Source organism: Nerophis lumbriciformis, linkage group LG06, assembly GCF_033978685.3.
Source record: "Nerophis lumbriciformis linkage group LG06, RoL_Nlum_v2.1, whole genome shotgun sequence".
In the NCBI taxonomy this organism is placed as follows: domain Eukaryota; kingdom Metazoa; phylum Chordata; class Actinopteri; order Syngnathiformes; family Syngnathidae; genus Nerophis; species Nerophis lumbriciformis.
This window is the reverse complement of record NC_084553.2, coordinates 3,788,513-3,808,209: the sequence shown is the minus strand read 5'-3', so window position 1 is coordinate 3,808,209 and position 19,697 is coordinate 3,788,513. Positions and strand designations below refer to the sequence as shown.

Genomic DNA, 19,697 nt, shown 5'->3' with positions numbered 1-19,697 from the left:
TATTCCCTTTCACACAGTCATCCTTCACAAAAGTGATGTAGAACATGGTGATTATATTCCCTTTCACACAGTCATTCTTCACAATAGTGATGTAGGACATGGTGATTCTATTCCCTTTCACACAGTCATCCTTCACAATAGTGATGTAGGACATGGTGATTCTATTCCCTTTCACACAGTCATCCTTCACAATAGCGATGTAGGACATGGTGATTCTATTCCCTTTCACACAGTCATCCTTCACAATAGTGATGTAGGACATGGTGATTCTATTCCCTTTCACACAGTCATCCTTCACAATAGTGATGTAGGACATGGTGATTCTATTCCCTTTCACACAGTCATCCTTCACAATAGTGATGTAGGACATGGTGATTATATTCCCTTTCACACAGTCATTCTTCACAATAGTGATGTAGAACATGGTGATTATATTCCCTTTCACACAGTCATCCTTCACAATAGTGATGTAGGACATGGTGATTCTATTCCCTTTCACACAGTCATCCTTCACAATAGTGATGTAGGACATGGTGATTCTTTTCCCTTTCACACAGTCATCCTTCACAATAGTGATGTAGGACATGGTGATTATATTCCCTTTCACACAGTCATCCTTCACAATAGTGATGTAGGACATGGTGATTCTTTTCCCTTTCACACAGTCATCCTTCACAATAGTGATGTAGGACATGGTGATTATATTCCCTTTCACACAGTCATCCTTCACAATAGTGATGTAGGACATGGTGATTCTATTCCCTTTCACACAGTCATTCTTCACAATAGTGATGTAGGACATGGTGATTATATTCCCTTTCACACAGTCATACTTCACAATAGTGATGTAGGACATGGTGATTATATTCCCTTTCACACAGTCATCCTTCACAATAGTGATGTAGGACATGGTGATTATATTCCCTTTCACACAGTCATCCTTCACAATAGTGATGTAGGACATGTGTGACATGGTGATTCTATTCCCTTTCACACAGTCATTCTTCACAATAGTGATGTAGAACATGGTGATTATATTCCCTTTCACACAGTCATTCTTCACAATAGTGATGTAGGACATGTGTGACATGGTGATTCTATTCCCTTTCACACAGTCATTCTTCACAATAGTGATGTAGGACATGTGTGACATGGTGATTATATTCCCTTTCACACAGTCATTCTTCACAATAGTGATGTAGGACATGGTGATTCTATTCCCTTTCACACAGTCATTCTTCACAATAGTGATGTAGGACATGGTGATTATATTCCCTTTCACACAGTCATCCTTCACAATAGTGATGTAGGACATGGTGATTCTATTCCCTTTCACCCAGCCATTCTTCACAATAGTGATGTAGGACATGTGTGACATGGTGATTCTATTCCCTTTCACACAGTCATCCTTCACAATAGTGATGTAGGACATGGTGATTATATTCCCTTTCACACAGTCATCCTTCACAATAGTGATGTAGGACATGGTGATTATATTCCCTTTCACACAGTCATTCTTCACAATAGTGATTCTATTCCCTTTCACACAGTCATTCTTCACAATAGTGATGTAGGACATGTGTGACATGGTGATTATATTCCCTTTCACACAGTCATCCTTCACAATAGTGATGTAGGACATGGTGATTCTATTCCCTTTCACACAGTCATTCTTCACAATAGTGATATAGGACATGGTGATTCTATTCCCTTTCACACAGTCATCCTTCACAATAGTGATGTAGGACATGGTGATTCTATTCCCTTTCACACAGTCATTCTTCACAATAGTGATGTAGGACATGGTGATTATATTCCCTTTCACACAGTCATCCTTCACAATAGCGATGTAGGACATGTGTGACATGGTCATTCTATTCCCTTTCACACAGTCATCCTTCACAAAAGTGATGTAGAACATGGTGATTATATTCCCTTTCACACAGTCATTCTTCACAATAGTGATGTAGGACATGGTGATTCTATTCCCTTTCACACAGTCATCCTTCACAATAGTGATGTAGGACATGTGTGATTATATTCCCTTTCACACAGTCATCCTTCACAATAGTGATGTAGGACATGGTGATTCTATTCCCTTTCACACAGTCATTCTTCACAATAGTGATGTAGGACATGGTGATTCTATTCCCTTTCACACAGTCATCCTTCACAATAGTGATGTAGGACATGGTGATTATATTCCCTTTCGCACAGTCATCCTTCACAATAGTGATGTAGGACATGTGTGACATGGTGATTCTATTCCCTTTCACACAGTCATTCTTCACAATAGTGATGTAGAACATGGTGATTATATTCCCTTTCACACAGTCATTCTTCACAATAGTGATGTAGGACATGTGTGACATGGTGATTCTATTCCCTTTCACACAGTCATTCTTCACAATAGTGATGTAGGACATGTGTGACATGGTGATTATATTCCCTTTCACACAGTCATTCTTCACAATAGTGATGTAGGACATGGTGATTCTATTCCCTTTCACACAGTCATTCTTCACAATAGTGATGTAGGACATGGTGATTATATTCCCTTTCACACAGTCATCCTTCACAATAGTGATGTAGGACATGGTGATTCTATTCCCTTTCACCCAGCCATTCTTCACAATAGTGATGTAGGACATGTGTGACATGGTGATTCTATTCCCTTTCACACAGTCATCCTTCACAATAGTGATGTAGGACATGGTGATTATATTCCCTTTCACACAGTCATCCTTCACAATAGTGATGTAGGACATGGTGATTATATTCCCTTTCACACAGTCATTCTTCACAATAGTGATTCTATTCCCTTTCACACAGTCATTCTTCACAATAGTGATGTAGGACATGTGTGACATGGTGATTATATTCCCTTTCACACAGTCATCCTTCACAATAGTGATGTAGGACATGGTGATTCTATTCCCTTTCACACAGTCATTCTTCACAATAGTGATATAGGACATGGTGATTCTATTCCCTTTCACACAGTCATCCTTCACAATAGTGATGTAGGACATGGTGATTCTATTCCCTTTCACACAGTCATTCTTCACAATAGTGATGTAGGACATGGTGATTATATTCCCTTTCACACAGTCATCCTTCACAATAGCGATGTAGGACATGTGTGACATGGTCATTCTATTCCCTTTCACACAGTCATCCTTCACAAAAGTGATGTAGAACATGGTGATTATATTCCCTTTCACACAGTCATTCTTCACAATAGTGATGTAGGACATGGTGATTCTATTCCCTTTCACACAGTCATCCTTCACAATAGTGATGTAGGACATGTGTGATTATATTCCCTTTCACACAGTCATCCTTCACAATAGTGATGTAGGACATGGTGATTCTATTCCCTTTCACACAGTCATTCTTCACAATAGTGATGTAGGACATGGTGATTCTATTCCCTTTCACACAGTCATCCTTCACAATAGTGATGTAGGACATGGTGATTATATTCCCTTTCGCACAGTCATCCTTCACAATAGTGATGTAGGACATGTGTGACATGGTGATTCTATTCCCTTTCACACAGTCATCCTTCACAATAGTGATGTAGAACATGTGTGACATGGTGATTCTATTCCCTTTCACACAACCATTCTTCACAATTTACAGACAAACAGGAAGTTGCATACAAACAGATATTGGGGACAAACAGGACGTCGCGTTCAGACAGTTATTACAGACAAACAGGAAGTTGCATTCAGACAGTTATTACGGACAAACAGGAAGTCGCATACAGACAGTTATTGGGGACAAACAGGAAGTTGCATTCAGACAGTTATTACAGACAAACAGGAGGTCGCATACAGACAGTTATTGGGGACAAACAGGAAGTCGCATACAGACAGTTATTGGGGACAAACAGGAAGTTACATTCAGACAGTTATTACGGACAAACAGGAAGTCGCATACAGACAGTTATCGGGGACAAACAGGAAGTTGCATTCAGACAGTTATTACAGACAAACAGGAAGTCGCATTCAGACAGTTATTGGGGACAAACAGGAAGTTACATTCAGACAGTTATTACGGACAAACAGGAAGTCGCATACAGACAGTTATTGGGGACAAACAGGAAGTTACATTCAGACAGTTATTACGGACAAACAGGAAGTCGCATACAGACAGTTATCGGGGACAAACAGGAAGTTGCATTCAGACAGTTATTACGGACAAACAGGAAGTCGCATTCAGACAGTTATTACGGACAAACAGGAAGTTGCATTCAGAAAGTTATTACAGACAAACAGGAAGTTGCTTTCAGACAGTTATTACGGACAAACAGGAAGTTGCATACAGACAGTTATTGGGGACAAACAGGAAGTTGCATTCAGACAGTTATTACAGACAAACAGGAAGTCGCATACAGACAGTTATTACGGACAAACAGGAAGTTGCATTCAGACAGTTATTGGGGACAAACAGGAAGTCGCATACAGACAGTTATTGGGGACAAACAGGAAGTTGCATTCAGACAGTTATTACAGACAAACAGTAGGTCGCATACAGACAGTTATTGGGGACAAACAGGACGTCGCTTTCAGACAGTTATTGCAGACAAACAGGAAGTTGCATTCAGACAGTTATTGGGGACAAACAGGAAGCCGCATACAGACAGTTATTGGGGACAAACAGGAAGTTGCATTCAGACAGTTATTACGGACAAACAGGAAGTCGCATACAGACAGTTATTGGGGACAAACAGGACGTCGCATTCAGACAGTTATTACAGACAAACAGGAAGTCGCATACAGACAGTTATTACGGACGAACAGGAAGTTGCATTCAGACAGTTATTACGGACAAACAGGAAGTCGCATTCAGACAGTTATTACAGACAAACAGGACGTCGCATTCAGACAGTTATTACAGACAAACAGGAAGTCGCATTCAGACAGTTATTACAGACAAACAGGAAGTCGCATTCAGACAGTTATTACAGACAAAACAGGAAGTTGCATTCAGACGGTTATTGGGGACAAACAGGAAGTCGCATACAGACAGTTATTACAGACAAACAGAAAGCCGCATACAGACAGTTATTACGGACAAACAGGAAGTCGCATACAGACAGTTATTGGGGACAAACAGGACGTCGCTTTCAGACAGTTATTGCAGACAAACAGGAAGCCGCATACAGACAGTTATTGGGGACAAACAGGACGTCGCATTCAGACAGTTATTGGGGACAAACAGGAAGTTACATTCAGACAGTTATTACGGACAAACAGGAAGTCGCATACAGACAGTTATCGGGGACAAACAGGAAGTTGCATTCAGACAGTTATTACGGACAAACAGGAAGTCGCATTCAGACAGTTATTACGGACAAACAGGAAGTTGCATTCAGAAAGTTATTACAGACAAACAGGAAGTTGCTTTCAGACAGTTATTACGGACAAACAGGAAGTTGCATACAGACAGTTATTGGGGACAAACAGGAAGTTGCATTCAGACAGTTATTACAGACAAACAGGAAGTCGCATACAGACAGTTATTACGGACAAACAGGAAGTTGCATTCAGACAGTTATTGGGGACAAACAGGAAGTCGCATACAGACAGTTATTGGGGACAAACAGGAAGTTGCATTCAGACAGTTATTACAGACAAACAGTAGGTCGCATACAGACAGTTATTGGGGACAAACAGGACGTCGCTTTCAGACAGTTATTGCAGACAAACAGGAAGTTGCATTCAGACAGTTATTGGGGACAAACAGGAAGCCGCATACAGACAGTTATTGGGGACAAACAGGAAGTTGCATTCAGACAGTTATTACGGACAAACAGGAAGTCGCATACAGACAGTTATTGGGGACAAACAGGACGTCGCATTCAGACAGTTATTACAGACAAACAGGAAGTCGCATACAGACAGTTATTACGGACGAACAGGAAGTTGCATTCAGACAGTTATTACGGACAAACAGGAAGTCGCATTCAGACAGTTATTACAGACAAACAGGACGTCGCATTCAGACAGTTATTACAGACAAACAGGAAGTCGCATTCAGACAGTTATTACAGACAAACAGGAAGTCGCATTCAGACAGTTATTACAGACAAAACAGGAAGTTGCATTCAGACGGTTATTGGGGACAAACAGGAAGTCGCATACAGACAGTTATTACAGACAAACAGAAAGCCGCATACAGACAGTTATTACGGACAAACAGGAAGTCGCATACAGACAGTTATTGGGGACAAACAGGACGTCGCTTTCAGACAGTTATTGCAGACAAACAGGAAGCCGCATACAGACAGTTATTGGGGACAAACAGGACGTCGCATTCAGACAGTTATTGGGGACAAACAGGAAGTTGCATTCAGACAGTTATTGGGGACAAACAGGAAGCCGCATACATACGGTTATTACGGACAAACAGGAAGTCGCATACAGACAGTTATTGGGGACAAACAGGAAGTTGCATTCAGACAGTTATTGGGGACAAACAGGAAGCCGCATACAGACGGTTATTACGGACAAACAGGAAGTCGCATACAGACAGTTATTGGGGACAAACAGGACGTCGCTTTCAGACAGTTATTGCAGACAAACAGGAAGTTGCATTCAGACAGTTATTGGGGACAAACAGGAAGCCGCATACAGACGGTTATTACGGACAAACAGGAAGTGGCATACAGACAGTTATTGGGGACAAACAGGAAGTCGCATACAGACAGTTATTGAGGACAAACAGGAAGTTGCATTCAGACAGTTATTACGGACAAACAGGAAGTTGCATTCAGACAGTTATTTTTTTTTAAGAGAAGGGTTTTTAAGCCTTTTTTAAAAGCATCCACAGTCTGTGGTGCCCTCAGGTGGTCGGGGAGAGCGTTCCACAGACTGGGAGCGGCGGAGCAGAAAGCCCAGTCTCCCATTGTTCGGAGCTTTGTCCCCGGAGGTAGGAGGAGGTTAGCCTGTCCAAAGCGGAGGTGTGGTGTGGAGGATTTGGGGGTAAGCAGTTCTTTGAGGTAGAGGGGGGCATTTCCATGGAGGCACTGGTGGGTTAGTAGGGAGACTTTGTATTCAATCCTGAGTGGAACAGGAAGCCAGTGAAGGGATTTGAGAACTGGTGTGATGTGGTGGTATTTCCGCACTCTCATAAGGATCCTATTCTGTAAGTACTGTAGCTTCTGGAATGTTCTTGCTGGGGATCCTCACAAGAAGTGCATTGCTGTAGTCTAGCCTGGACTCGTGTTGTCCACAAGATGGCAGCAAAGTTGCAACAAATATACTGTCAGATATTTCAAATGAACTCGGAGGCGAGGCACACCGCGGGCCAGATTCCTTATTAAACTTGTGACGTCTGGCGGAAAAGACAAATACCATTGCAACATTTGCGTGAATCTTCTTTAGCATTCACACAGACGACAAATGGAGCCACTTTTTAATGGGCGGAGCCAGCAAAAGTCTCCCGAAGGCATCGACATCACATTGTATTGATTGGTTGGTCAGATCGGTCAGTCATTGACGTCTGTCAGTCATTGACGTCTGTCAGTCAGTCGGTCCGTCATGTCAATCTGTCTGTTGTGTCTGTCAGTCATGTCTGTCTGTCGGTCAGGTCAGTCAGTCAATTGTATTGGTCGGTTGTGTCACTCAGTTGGTCGGTTGTGTCGATTGGTCGGTCATGTTGGTCATTTTGATCGGTCAGTCAGTCGTGTCGTTCGGTTGTGTCTGTCGGTCATGTGTGTCTGTCATGTGTGTCTGTCGGCAATGTGTGTTGATCAATCGTGTCGGTCTGTCGGTGATATTGATCGGTCGGTCAGTTGTGTCACTCAGTTGGTTGGTTGTGTCGATTGGTCGGTCATGTTGGTCATTTTGATCGGTCAGTCAGTCGTGTCGTTCGGTTGTGTCTGTCGGCCATGTGTGTTGGTCATGTGTGTCTTGTCGGCCATGTGTGTTGATCAATCGTGTCGGTCTGTCGGTGATATTGATCGGTCGGTCAGGTAAGTCTGTCCTGTCAATCGGTCGTGTCTGTTGGGTGTATTGATCGGTCGGTCGGATTTGTAGCTTGTATTGATTGGTTGGTCAGATTAGTCAGTCGTGTTGATCAGTCGGTCCGTCATGTCTGTCAGTCATTGACGTCTGTCAGTCAGTCGTTCCGTCATGTCAATCTGTCGGTCGTGTCTATTTGTCGGTCGTGTCATTGGATCAAGTCGGTCAATGGGTCATATAGATTGGTTGGCTTTTTTTATTAATTTTATTTATTTATTTTAATTTATTTTATGTGTATATATATATATATATATATGTATGTATGTGTATGTATGTATATGTATGTATGTATATATGTATGTATGTATGAATGTATGTATGTATGTATGTATGTATGTATGTGTATGTATGTGTATATATATGTATGTATGTGTGTATGTATATATATATATATATATATTATTATTATTATTATTTATTTATTTATTTTTTTTTTTTTTTAATCTATTTAATATATTTAACTTATTCTGTTAAATTATATATGGGTACGCGTGTATGTGGGTGTGTGTACGTTTGTATATATGTATGGTGAAATCTGTGTGTATGTATGTAGGTACATATGTATGTGTCGCTGCCCCGGTGTGTATTGCTGATCGCGGCGCCGGGTCTGCTGAGGTGCCGTGGCATGCCGGCTGTGGGCGCAGGGCTGGGCCCTTATGGCTTTTTGCCGGATGGGATGCCTGGTGGGTGGTGGGCGGGGGGGGCCTGGACGTGCGGGAGGGGCTGCGGGGTTTGGTGGCGTTGGGCACTGTTGGCGACCAGGCCTCTTGTTTATTTTTACTTATTTTATTTTATTTAAAGGGTTTATTTTTATTTTCTTTTTTTTTTTTTTTTTTTTTTTCTCTTTTTTTTTTTTTTTTTTTTTTAAATTTTTTATTTATTTATTTATTTTTTGTGTGTGTTGTGTATGTATGTGTTTGTGTATATGTGGGCTTATGTATATGTGTGTGGGTGTATTAATGTGTATATATGTGTGGATGTGTATGTTTATATGTATATGCATGCGTGTGGAAATGTGTGTATGTGTATGTATATGTATATGCATATATGTATGTGTGTATGTATGTGTATATGAATGTGTAGGTGTGTGCATGGGTGTGGATGTCCGGTGGCTCAATTGGCCTGGCGGTGGATGAGTTGGGGTAGGTGGGTTGGTGGCCTCGGTGGTAGCCGGGGGTGTGCGTTGTTGTGGTTTACGGGGTCGGTCGCTTTTTTGTTTTGGTTTCGGCGGCCGCGGGTGTTTACGCTGCGGACGGGCGGTGGTGGTGATGGTTGCTGCGGTGATACCAGCGGTTGGCATCGCTGTGTTGGGTTGGAGTGGTTGGGGGACTGTGGCTGGTGTCTGTGCGCTTGTGGGGTTGTGGGGATGGCTGGCGTTGGCTTGCCGGCTGGTTTGGGGGCTGGCAGGCGGACGGGATGCATTGGCTTCTTCCCCCGTTGGGGGGCTCCTTCCCCTGGCCGTGACTCGTATGGGCACGTTGCTGTGTGGATGGCCGGGATGCGGTGTTTGCATTGGGCGTGGGGGCTGTGCGGTTTCTCTGCGTTTGGTTGCCGGTATGGGCTCTGCAGGGTTGGGTTGGGGCGGGCGGGGGCTGGCTTTGTTTGGCGGGGGGAGGGGCTCGCGTGGCGTCACGTTAAAGTGGTCTGGTGTGGGTCACGGGCTGTGGCGGGGGGTGGCGGCCTCCTGGCCGTAGTTCCTGGTTGTCGGCCGCGTGGACTGGGGGGATGTCCGGGCCCTCTACTCCTCCTACTTATAGCCAACACAGTCACACATATATAGGACTTTGGGGATTGTCCTGCGGGGAGGCATGGCGGGGGGTTGAGGATGCCTCCAATGGGGCTCCAGTCCTCCTTTCTTGTCCCCTGCTCGTCCATCCCTCAATCTTAGCTGCATATTAGACACTTAGGATTTGGGGGGCTTGGTTTGGTTGGGACCCACCATGACCTTGATGTCCCCCAATTTTAATCGCATAATTAGTTCCCACAAGCATACATATCTCACTCACGCTACAATACACACATCAATAGGGACTGGAGGTCGGCTGTAACGGCTGACCTCCTAATTTTAACTACACAGTAGACACTCTGGGGGCCTTGTACACATGCATGGGGGGTTTGGGGTTCGGCGCACCCCTCATTGCCTCGTCGGCCGGCGGGGACTGCGGTCTGGTGGCCTGCCAGGCTTTTATTCATTTATTATTGTTATATATATTTTTTTTATTTTTAATGTATTTATTATTTTTATTTTTATTATTACTCATTTTTATTTTATTTTATTTTTTAAATTTTATTTTATTTTTTTATTTTATTTTATTTCATTTTTTTTTTTTTTTAAATCTTATTATTTATTTGTGTGTGGCGTCGCGCGGGTCTCACTTCCTGTTGGATGGGGTCCGTGCCCGTGTGGCCCGACCTTGCGCTGTGGGGTCTCTGTTGGTGACTTGGTGTGGTGGCGGCGCAGCCCCCGTGTCTGGTCTGGATGCTGTGTCCCGGTTGTTTGGGCGGTGGTGTGTTTGTGCGGGTTTGGGTTGGGGTGGGGGGCCTTTTGGTTGGGGGGGTTGTTGGTGTCTCTTGTTTGCGTGTTGGCGTTCGGGCTGACCGGCGGGCTGGCGCCGGCTGGTCTCCGTGGCCCTGGTGGCGTGTGGTTGCTGGTCGCAGTTTTTCTTTGATCGCTTTGATTTGATTGGCTGGTGCTGGCTGTCTGGGGTTATTGCGGCTGCTGTTTCTGCTGCCGTTTGTTTGTGGTGTGGGCGCCCGTGGCTGCTGGGTCTGGTGCAGGGGTGTGGCTGATGTTGTGACTGGTGGCAGCGCGCGCGCGTGATGGCTGTCGGGGCTGACGAACTGTGTATATGTATGTATATGTGTGTGTATGTATGTATGTTTATATATGTGTATGTGTACATATGTGTATGTATATGTATATATGTGTATGTGTGGGTATGTATACGTGTATGTGTGTATGTGTATGTGTATGTGTGTATGTATGTATGTATGTATATTTCTGGGGGTACGCTCTGGGCCTGCCTGTCAGACGGGGGTCGACGCCTCAGGCTACTGCATCCGAACTGCGTGTCTGGAGCTCCTGGGTCCCGCTGTCCATCCCTTCCGGGTGCCCGTCTTGGTTGGGGCCTGTTGGGCCTAGTCCCTGCGTCTATTGTGGTAGCTTGGTGCTGCAAGGTATTCCGAGGTGCTGCGAGTCGGCCAGTTGCTGGGGTAGTGACCTTGTTTGTCAGCATGTCTGTGATCTTCTTTTAATTCTTTTTTTTTTAAATTAATTAATTAATTAATTTATTTATTTATTTATTTTTTAAATATATTTTATTAATATTATTTTTTAATTTTTCCCCTCCCTCAGGGGGGGGGCTCGGCGGGGCGGTTGCTGGTTGTTCCATCTCCATCGTTGGGGTCCCTGCGGGTGGGGTGGGTGGTTCCCGTGGCCCTGTGCCTGGGTGGTCCTGCGGCGGCCGGTTTGGGTGGGGTGGCCGGGGGCTGGCCTCGCCGCGCTCTCCGGGGGTGGGGGGTGGGCTCGTGGGGGCCCGGTTGCCGGTGGGGCGGGGGCGGTCTTCCCGTCCGGTTGCGGGGAGTCTCTGGGTCCCTCGGGCGGGGCGTCTCGCCTTTCTGCCCGTGTGGGGTGTGGTCTCTCGCTGGCTTGGGGTCTGGCTGTCCCCTGCTTTTCTCGTGCCCTGTCCTCTGCCGGGTGCGTCTGTCTGCGGCCTGCTGCTGGCCCTTGTGGGCGGTACGGTGGGTCGGGCTCTGGGGTTCCTGTCGCTGGCCGGCTTGGCTGCGTGGGGGCGGTGGTCCCTGGTTCCCTGGGCACCACGCCTCCTGTTTGTGGGTTGGGCTCTCGGGGGTGATGGGGCCGTGCTCTGGCTCCCACGCACTCTGGGAGTCGAATGTATTGTACATGCAAATTCACATATGCTCACATACGTACATAGGTACCTACGCTCCCACATACATACACAAATACAGTACATATTTACCTACCTAATGTTCATACATCCACACGCACATTCAATATACAAACATACACATACACATACTGTACATATACATTCACTGTACAAACACATATACACATTCTGTACATATACATTCATTGTACAAACACATATACACATTCTGTACATATACAAGTACATATGCATACTTACACTCATGCACATAATCACGTTTCATCAAACATATATTAACGTTGTTGCCCTAGGGTAAACTGGGTGTAACACATGGCACACTGACAAAGCTTAACCTATTGTGACTATAACAATCTACAAGGTTAATGTAGGTTGCTTCTCTTTCTCCCCCTCCATTTTTCTGCATTCTTTCGTATCTCAAGTTATCATTACGTATATGTACTGTTGCATTTAAACAACTGTATTGTTGATAATAAAGGTAAATTATTGGTATTGTTCATTATCAATAGCGCTATTTCTATTGGTATTTGTATTGATCCATTTGTAGTGTAATAATGCTCATTGTCATTTCTGTATTATTTTTTATTTTTCGCTAACTGCTTATTTGCTATTACTTTTACCATCATATTTGTACATGTCATATTTGCTGATGTTGCTCTATTGTTGTTGTTGTTGTTGTTTGCTGTTGTTGTTTTTGTCTCTCTGTCTAATCCCCCTCTTGTCCCCACAATTTCCCCCTCTGTCTTCTTTTTTTCTCTTTCTATCCCCTCCTGCTCCGGCCCGGCTGCACTAAATGATAATATAAATACATTTAATAAAGTCAAATACAAATAAGGCAACAAGAGAAGTATCCTACACTTCTCTTTTGTAAAGTAAATCTGAACAGCCGACATGGGCATCTACATCAACTATATGATTTGCCTGAGAAGCTGGACAGGACATTAAAAAAAAAAAAAAAAAAAAAAAGATTGGTTGGCTCTGTCGGTCCTATTGATCGGTCGGTCGGTCAGTCGATCGTGTTGATCAGTTGGTTGGTTGTATTGATCGATCGGTCTGGTCGGTCAGTTTTGTCTGTCGGTCGTGTGGATCAGTTGTGTCGGCCAGTTGGATCGGTGGGTCATATTGATCGCTCTGTCAGATTGTTCGGTCGTATTGATCAGCAGGTCTGTCAGTTGTGTCGGTCGATGTGTCTGTCAATCGGTCGTGTGTGTTGGTCATGTGTATCATGTCGATCGGTCAGTCGGTCGCTCGATCGGTCAAGCATATTGATCGGTCGGTCGTATTGATTGGTCAGTCATGTTGGTCATTGTGATCAGTCAGTCAGTCGTGTCGTTCGGTTGTGTCTGTCGGCCATGTGTGTTGGTCATGTGTGTCTGTCGGCCATGTGTGTTGATCAATCGTGTCGGTCTGTCGGTGATATTAATCGGTCGGTCAGGTAAGTCTGTCCTGTCGATCGGTCGTGTCTGTTGGGTGTATTGATCGGTCGGTCGGATTTGTAGCTTGTATTGATTGGTTGGTCAGATTAGTCAGTCGTGTTGATCAGTCGGTCTGTCATGTCTGTCAGTCATTGACGTCTGTCAGTCAGTCGTTCCGTCATGTCAATCTGTCGGTCATGTCTATTTGTCGGTCGTGTCATTGGATCAAGTCGGTCAATCGGTCATATAGATCGGTCGGCTCTGTCGGTCCTATCGATCGGTCAGTCGATCGTGTTGATCAGTTGGTTGGTTGTATTGATCGATCGGTCGTGTCGGTCAGTTTTGTCTGTCGGTCGTGTCGGTCAGTTTTGTCTGTCGGTTGTGTCGGCCAGTTGTTGGATCGGTGGGTCATATTGATCGCTCTGTCAGATTGTTCGGTCGTATTGATCAGCAGGTCTGTCAGTTGTGTCGGTCGATGTGTCTGTCAATCGGTCGTGTGTGTTGGTCATGTGTGTCATGTCGATCGGTCAGTCGGTCGCTCGATCGGTCAAGCATATTGATCGGTCGGTCGTATTGATTGGTCAGTCATGTTGGTCATTTTGATCGGTCAGTCAGTCGTGTCGTTCGGTTGTGTCTGTCGGCCATGTGTGTTGGTCATGTGTGTCTTGTCGGCCATGTGTGTTGATCAATCGTGTCGGTCTGTCGGTGATATTGATCGGTCGGTCAGGTAAGTCTGTCCTGTCAATCGGTCGTGTCTGTTGGGTGTATTGATCGGTCGGTCGGATTTGTAGCTTGTATTGATTGGTTGGTCAGATTAGTCAGTCGTGTTGATCAGTCGGTCCGTCATGTCTGTCAGTCATTGACGTCTGTCAGTCAGTCGTTCCGTCATGTCAATCTGTCGGTCATGTCTATTTGTCGGTCGTGTCATTGGATCAAGTCGGTCAATCGGTCATATAGATCGGTCGGCTCTGTGGGTCCTATTGATCGGTCGGTCGGTCAGTCGATCGTGTTGATCTGTTGGTTGGTTGTATTGATCGATCGGTCGGGTCGGTCAGTTTTGTCTGTCGGTTGTGTCGGCCAGTTGGATCGGTGGGTCATATTGATCGCTCTGTCAGATTGTTCGGTCGTATTGATCAGCAGGTCTGTCAGTTGTGTCGGTCGATGTGTCTGTCAATCGGTCGTGTGTGTTGGTCATGTGTGTCATGTCGATCGTCAGTCGGTCGCTCGATCGGTCAAGCATATTGATCGGTCGGTCGTATTGATTGGTCAGTCATGTTGGTCATTTTGATTGGTCAGTCAGTCGTGTCGGTCGGTTGTGTCTGTCGGCCATGTGTGTTGGTCATGTGTGTCTTGTCGGCCATGTGTGTTGATCAATCGTGTCGGTCTGTCTGTGATATTAATCGGTTGGTCAGGTAAGTCTGTCCTGTCAATCGGCCGTGTCTGTTGGGTGTATTGTTCGGTTGGTCGGGTTTGTAGCTTGTATTGATTGGTTGGTCAGATTAGTCAGTCGTGTTGATCAGTCGGTCCGTCATGTCTGTCAGTCATTGACGTCTGTCAGTCAGTCGTTCCGTCATGTCAATCTGTCGGTCATGTCTATTTGTCGGTCGTGTCATTGGATCAAGTCGGTCAATGGGTCATATAGATCGGTCGGCTCTGTGGGTCCTATTGATCGGTCGGTCGGTCAGTCGATCGTGTTGATCAGTTGATTGGTTGTATTGATCGATCGGTCGGGTCGGTCAGTTTTGTCTGTCGGTTGTGTCGGCCAGTTGGATCGGTGGGTCATATTGATCGCTCTGTCAGATTGTTCGGTCGTATTGATCAGCAGGTCTGTCAGTTGTGTCGGTCCATGTGTCTGTCAATCGGTCATGTGTGTTGGTCATGTGTGTCATGTCGATCGTCAGTCGGTCGCTCGATCGGTCAAGCATATTGATCGGTCGGTCGTATTGATTGGTCAGTCATGTTGGTCATTTTGATCGGTCAGTCAGTCGTGTCGGTCGGTTGTGTCTGTCGGCCATGTGTGTTGGTCATGTGTGTCTTGTCGGCCATGTGTGTTGATCAATCGTGTCGGTCTGTCGGTGATATTGATCGGTCGGTCAGGTAAGTCTGTCCTGTCAATCGGTCGTGTCTGTTGGGTGTATTGATCGGTCGGTCGGATTTGTAGCTTGTATTGATTGGTTGGTCAGATTAGTCAGTCGTGTTGATCAGTCGGTCCGTCATGTCTGTCAGTCATTGACGTCTGTCAGTCAGTCGTTCCGTCATGTCAATCTGTCGGTCGTGTCTGTCTGTCGGTCATGTCTATTTGTCGGTCGTGTCATTGGATCAAGTCGGTCAATCGGTCATATAGATCGGTCGGCTCTGTCGGTCCTATTGATCGGTCGGTCGGTCAGTCGATCGTGTTGATCTGTTGGTTGGTTGTATTGATCGATCGGTCGGGTCGGTCAGTTTTGTCTGTCGGTTGTGTCGGCCAGTTGGATCGGTGGGTCATATCGATCGCTCTGTCAGATTGTTCGGTCGTATTGATCAGCAGGTCTGTCAGTTGTGTCGGTCGATGTGTCTGTCAATCGGTCGTGTGTGTTGGTCATGTGTGTCATGTCGATCAGTCAGTCGGTTGCTCGATCGGTCAAGCATATTGATCGGTCGGTCGTATTGATTGGTCGGTCTGTCGTGTCGGTTGTGTCTGTCTGTTGGCTGGTAGGGTCGGTCAGTATTGTAGGTTGGTCGGTAGGGTTGATTGGTATTGCCGGTCAGTTGGTAGTGTGTGTCTGTCAATTTTAGTATGTGTCTGTCTATGTCAGGGGTGTCAAACTCAAATACAGAGTGGGCCAAAATGTAAAACTGAACAAAGCCGCGGGCCAAGGTTGAACAAATTAACCTTTTAATAGGGACCCAAACAAGTTTTGCATTGCATATTGAACAAGCAAGGCTTATTTAACTTTATAGTGATATGCAAAATCCAGTTTCAAATAATAATACAAATAATTAAAAAATATCAATGGCATATCAAATACAATTTAAATACAAATGGAATGCCTCTTTTCTATTTGCAGCCTTCTGAGGTAAATATCAACATTAACTTTTTCCACAGGCTAATACATTAGAAAATAAAATAACAATGAATAAACAAACCATTCAGGACTTTAAACTGCTCAGTTTGCAACACACTGATCTAATCTGATGTGCCCAAGCCAGATAACTGCCATCTTTTCTTGGATGCTAGTTCATTAATGTTGAGCTGAGGCAACCTTCATTATCGAACGAAGGTGTTCATCAGTCATTATTTCTCGTCCACCAGGACAAGACTGTGGTCCTGGTGGACGGGAAATAATGACTGATGAACACCTTCGTTCGATAATGAAGGTTGCCTCAGCTCAAAGCCTGAGCCCCGACATTAATGAATGCCTTAAATGCACTGCCTTTAACGTACTCTACGAGCTATCGTCACGTCCGCTTTTCATCCATTCTAACATCGTTCAGACCCAGTCACAAGATATGTGCGGCTTCTGTACGCACACACGAGTGAATGCAAAGCATACTTCATCAACAGCGATACAGGTTACACTGAGGGTGCCAGTATAAAAAAAACTTTAACACTGTTAGAAATATACGCCACACTGTGAACCCACACCAAACAACAATGACAAACACATTTCGGGAGTACAACCGCACCTTAACACAACATAAACACAACATAACAAATACCCGGAATCCTTTGCAGCACTAACTCTTCCGGGACGCTACAAAATACACCCCCGCTACCAACAACCCCCCCCCCCCCCACACACACACACACACACTCACCCTGTAGCGTCCCGGAAGAGTTAGTGCTGCAAAGGGTTCTGGGTATTTGTGGTTGGGGGCGTGGTTAAGATATATATATATATATATATATATATAAGAAATACTTGACTTTCAGTGAATTCTAGCTATATATATATATATATATATATATATATATATATATATATATATATATATATATATATATATATATATATATATATATATATATATATATATATATATAAATAAATAAAAGAAATACTTGAAATTCAGTGTTCATTTATTTACACATATACACACACATAACACTCCTCTACTCATTGTTGAGTTAAGGGTTGAATTGTCCATCCTTGTTCTATTCTCTGTCACTATTTCAGAACACACACATTATACAAATATACATTATAAAATCAATAAGAAAACGGGAGCTCTAATTTGGGAGTCTGAATTAGGATCAGAAGTTCCTATATAAACATTGCGTACTCACGTCGCCATTTTGTATTGATTACTGCAGCTGTGCACTGGATTCATTCACAAATACAAACTACAACTCACAAACACTTTAGAGTTAGGCTCCGCCATCAGAATGTGTACTTAAACTTATAAAGATCACATGGAAATTATTCAGTGAGTTGATTCACCAAAACTAACCTGTTATACAGGAGGAAAAAGCACACAGGACGTTTCAATTGTTCACAGACTGGTCGCGCTCATCAGAATGACAAGACACTTCCGGTCTGCAGGTGATAGCATTCAATTGGGAAGAAACGCCCTACTGACCAATGTGAATACTGATAAATGTGTAATGACAGCTCCAAAAACGAATTCAAACCACAAAATAAACTAAATAAATCAACACAAAAATGTGACACATTATGGGTGGGTCACATGTGCATGTACAACAGGCTGTCAACACGTCACTCAGGTCCACACGGAGCTGGAGGGGGCGTGGCATCCAGCTCCGCCTGAATTTCGGGAGATTTTCGGGAGAAAATTTGTCGGGAGAGGCGCTGAATTTCGGGAGTCTCCCGGAAAATCCGGGAGGGTTGGCAAGTATGGACACAGGTCACATCCAGCCCACGGACGTGTATGTTTGTGGCATTTTGGTACCCACATAGTGATGCTCATTACTGCCACCTGCAGATCTGGAGCAGAAGAGTATTACTTCAAACATATCTTTAAGATTGTCATTGCAGTACCTAATGGAGTGACTGCATCTTCCTCTCCTCTTCAGGGCGGTGGAGGAGGAGCTGGAGGTGGTGTGGCAGGCGGCTACCAGGGAGAACCAGCACATCAAAGACACTCTGTGGGACTCCAGGCCCATAGGAGACCTCCTTGCTGACCGGCCTCTCGGAGCAGCCCACAAGTCCTCGGACCACCTGGACGTCTACACCTAGAGGAACTCCTCTTGCATCCCTCAGGCAACTTTTCTATTTTCATCCTCACGCAGTGGAACACTTCTTAAGGTCAGCCTCACATGTAAAAAAGAATTAATCTGTTCCGGGGTCAAACTGCAGCCGTGAAACTCTTATTTGCTGACAGATTCTGAAGTGTTGACATGTGTCAAAGGAGGATTGGTAGTTCAAATGACCTTTTGGTGTCCAAAGTGCGGCCCCCGGCTAATGATTTAACAGCCTGCAGCACATTCTGGAACTACTGTTAAACTCGGGAAAAATAACATTTCAAGTGGAATAAAAGAGCAAACGTGTGAAATGTAACGAGTTGCAAAGTTGACTCTAATGACACAAAGCTGACATTTTTAAAATGTCTGTTAGAATAATTGTTTCTAAATGATCACAAAAACTTTGTATTACATTGAGTTCCTGACAAGAAGACAAAAGCTGTCTTTGAAACCTACCAAGAGTAAGGCTCGTAAAACTCCACTGTGTAGGGGGGGGGAGCAAGATGAAGGTGTTCCTGTTTTCTCTCATGTAAGGTAATCAACAGAAAGATATTGTTCTAACCCAAGGACTTCAAAGCGGAGAGAACCAAGGATCTGCCCAATTTCCAGACGACCTCTTTTTGAACTATTTTATGGACCTCTTTTTGAAGTATTTTATGAACTCTCTTTGTTTTTTAATTATTATATTATTGTGATTAAGGGCTATATAAATACATTTTCATTGATTTGACAAAATGGGCATTATATATATTTATGTACATTATATATATATATACACACACATATATATATATATATATATATATATATATATATATATATATATATATATATATATATATATATATATATATATATATATATATATATATATATATGTCTTAATAAGGTTATCCAAAAAATAGTGCTCGATACCGTAGTAGAGCGCAATATATGTATGTGTGGGAAAAAAATCACAAGACTATTTCATCTCTGAGATGAAATAGTCTTGTGATTTTTTTCCCACACATACATATATATATATATATATATATATATATATATATATATATGTATATATATATATATATATATATATATATGTATATATATATATATATATATATATATATATATATATATATATATATATGTATATATAGGATCTGCCCAA

At 43.8% G+C, this 19,697-nt stretch overlaps 1 protein-coding gene across 1 annotated transcript in view; it reads left to right on the top strand.

Annotated features, from left to right (window-relative positions):
• Window positions 1-19,286, top strand: part of LOC133608432 (centrosomal protein of 89 kDa-like) — a 185,064-nt gene extending 165,778 nt beyond the window's left edge. The window contains exon 17 of the mRNA XM_061963654.1: window positions 18,377-19,286. Coding sequence (XP_061819638.1) covers window positions 18,377-18,539 — 163 coding nt within the window. The 3' untranslated portion in view covers window positions 18,540-19,286. The remainder of the gene's footprint in view (window positions 1-18,376) is intronic.
• Window positions 19,287-19,697: the final 411 nt, after the last annotated feature.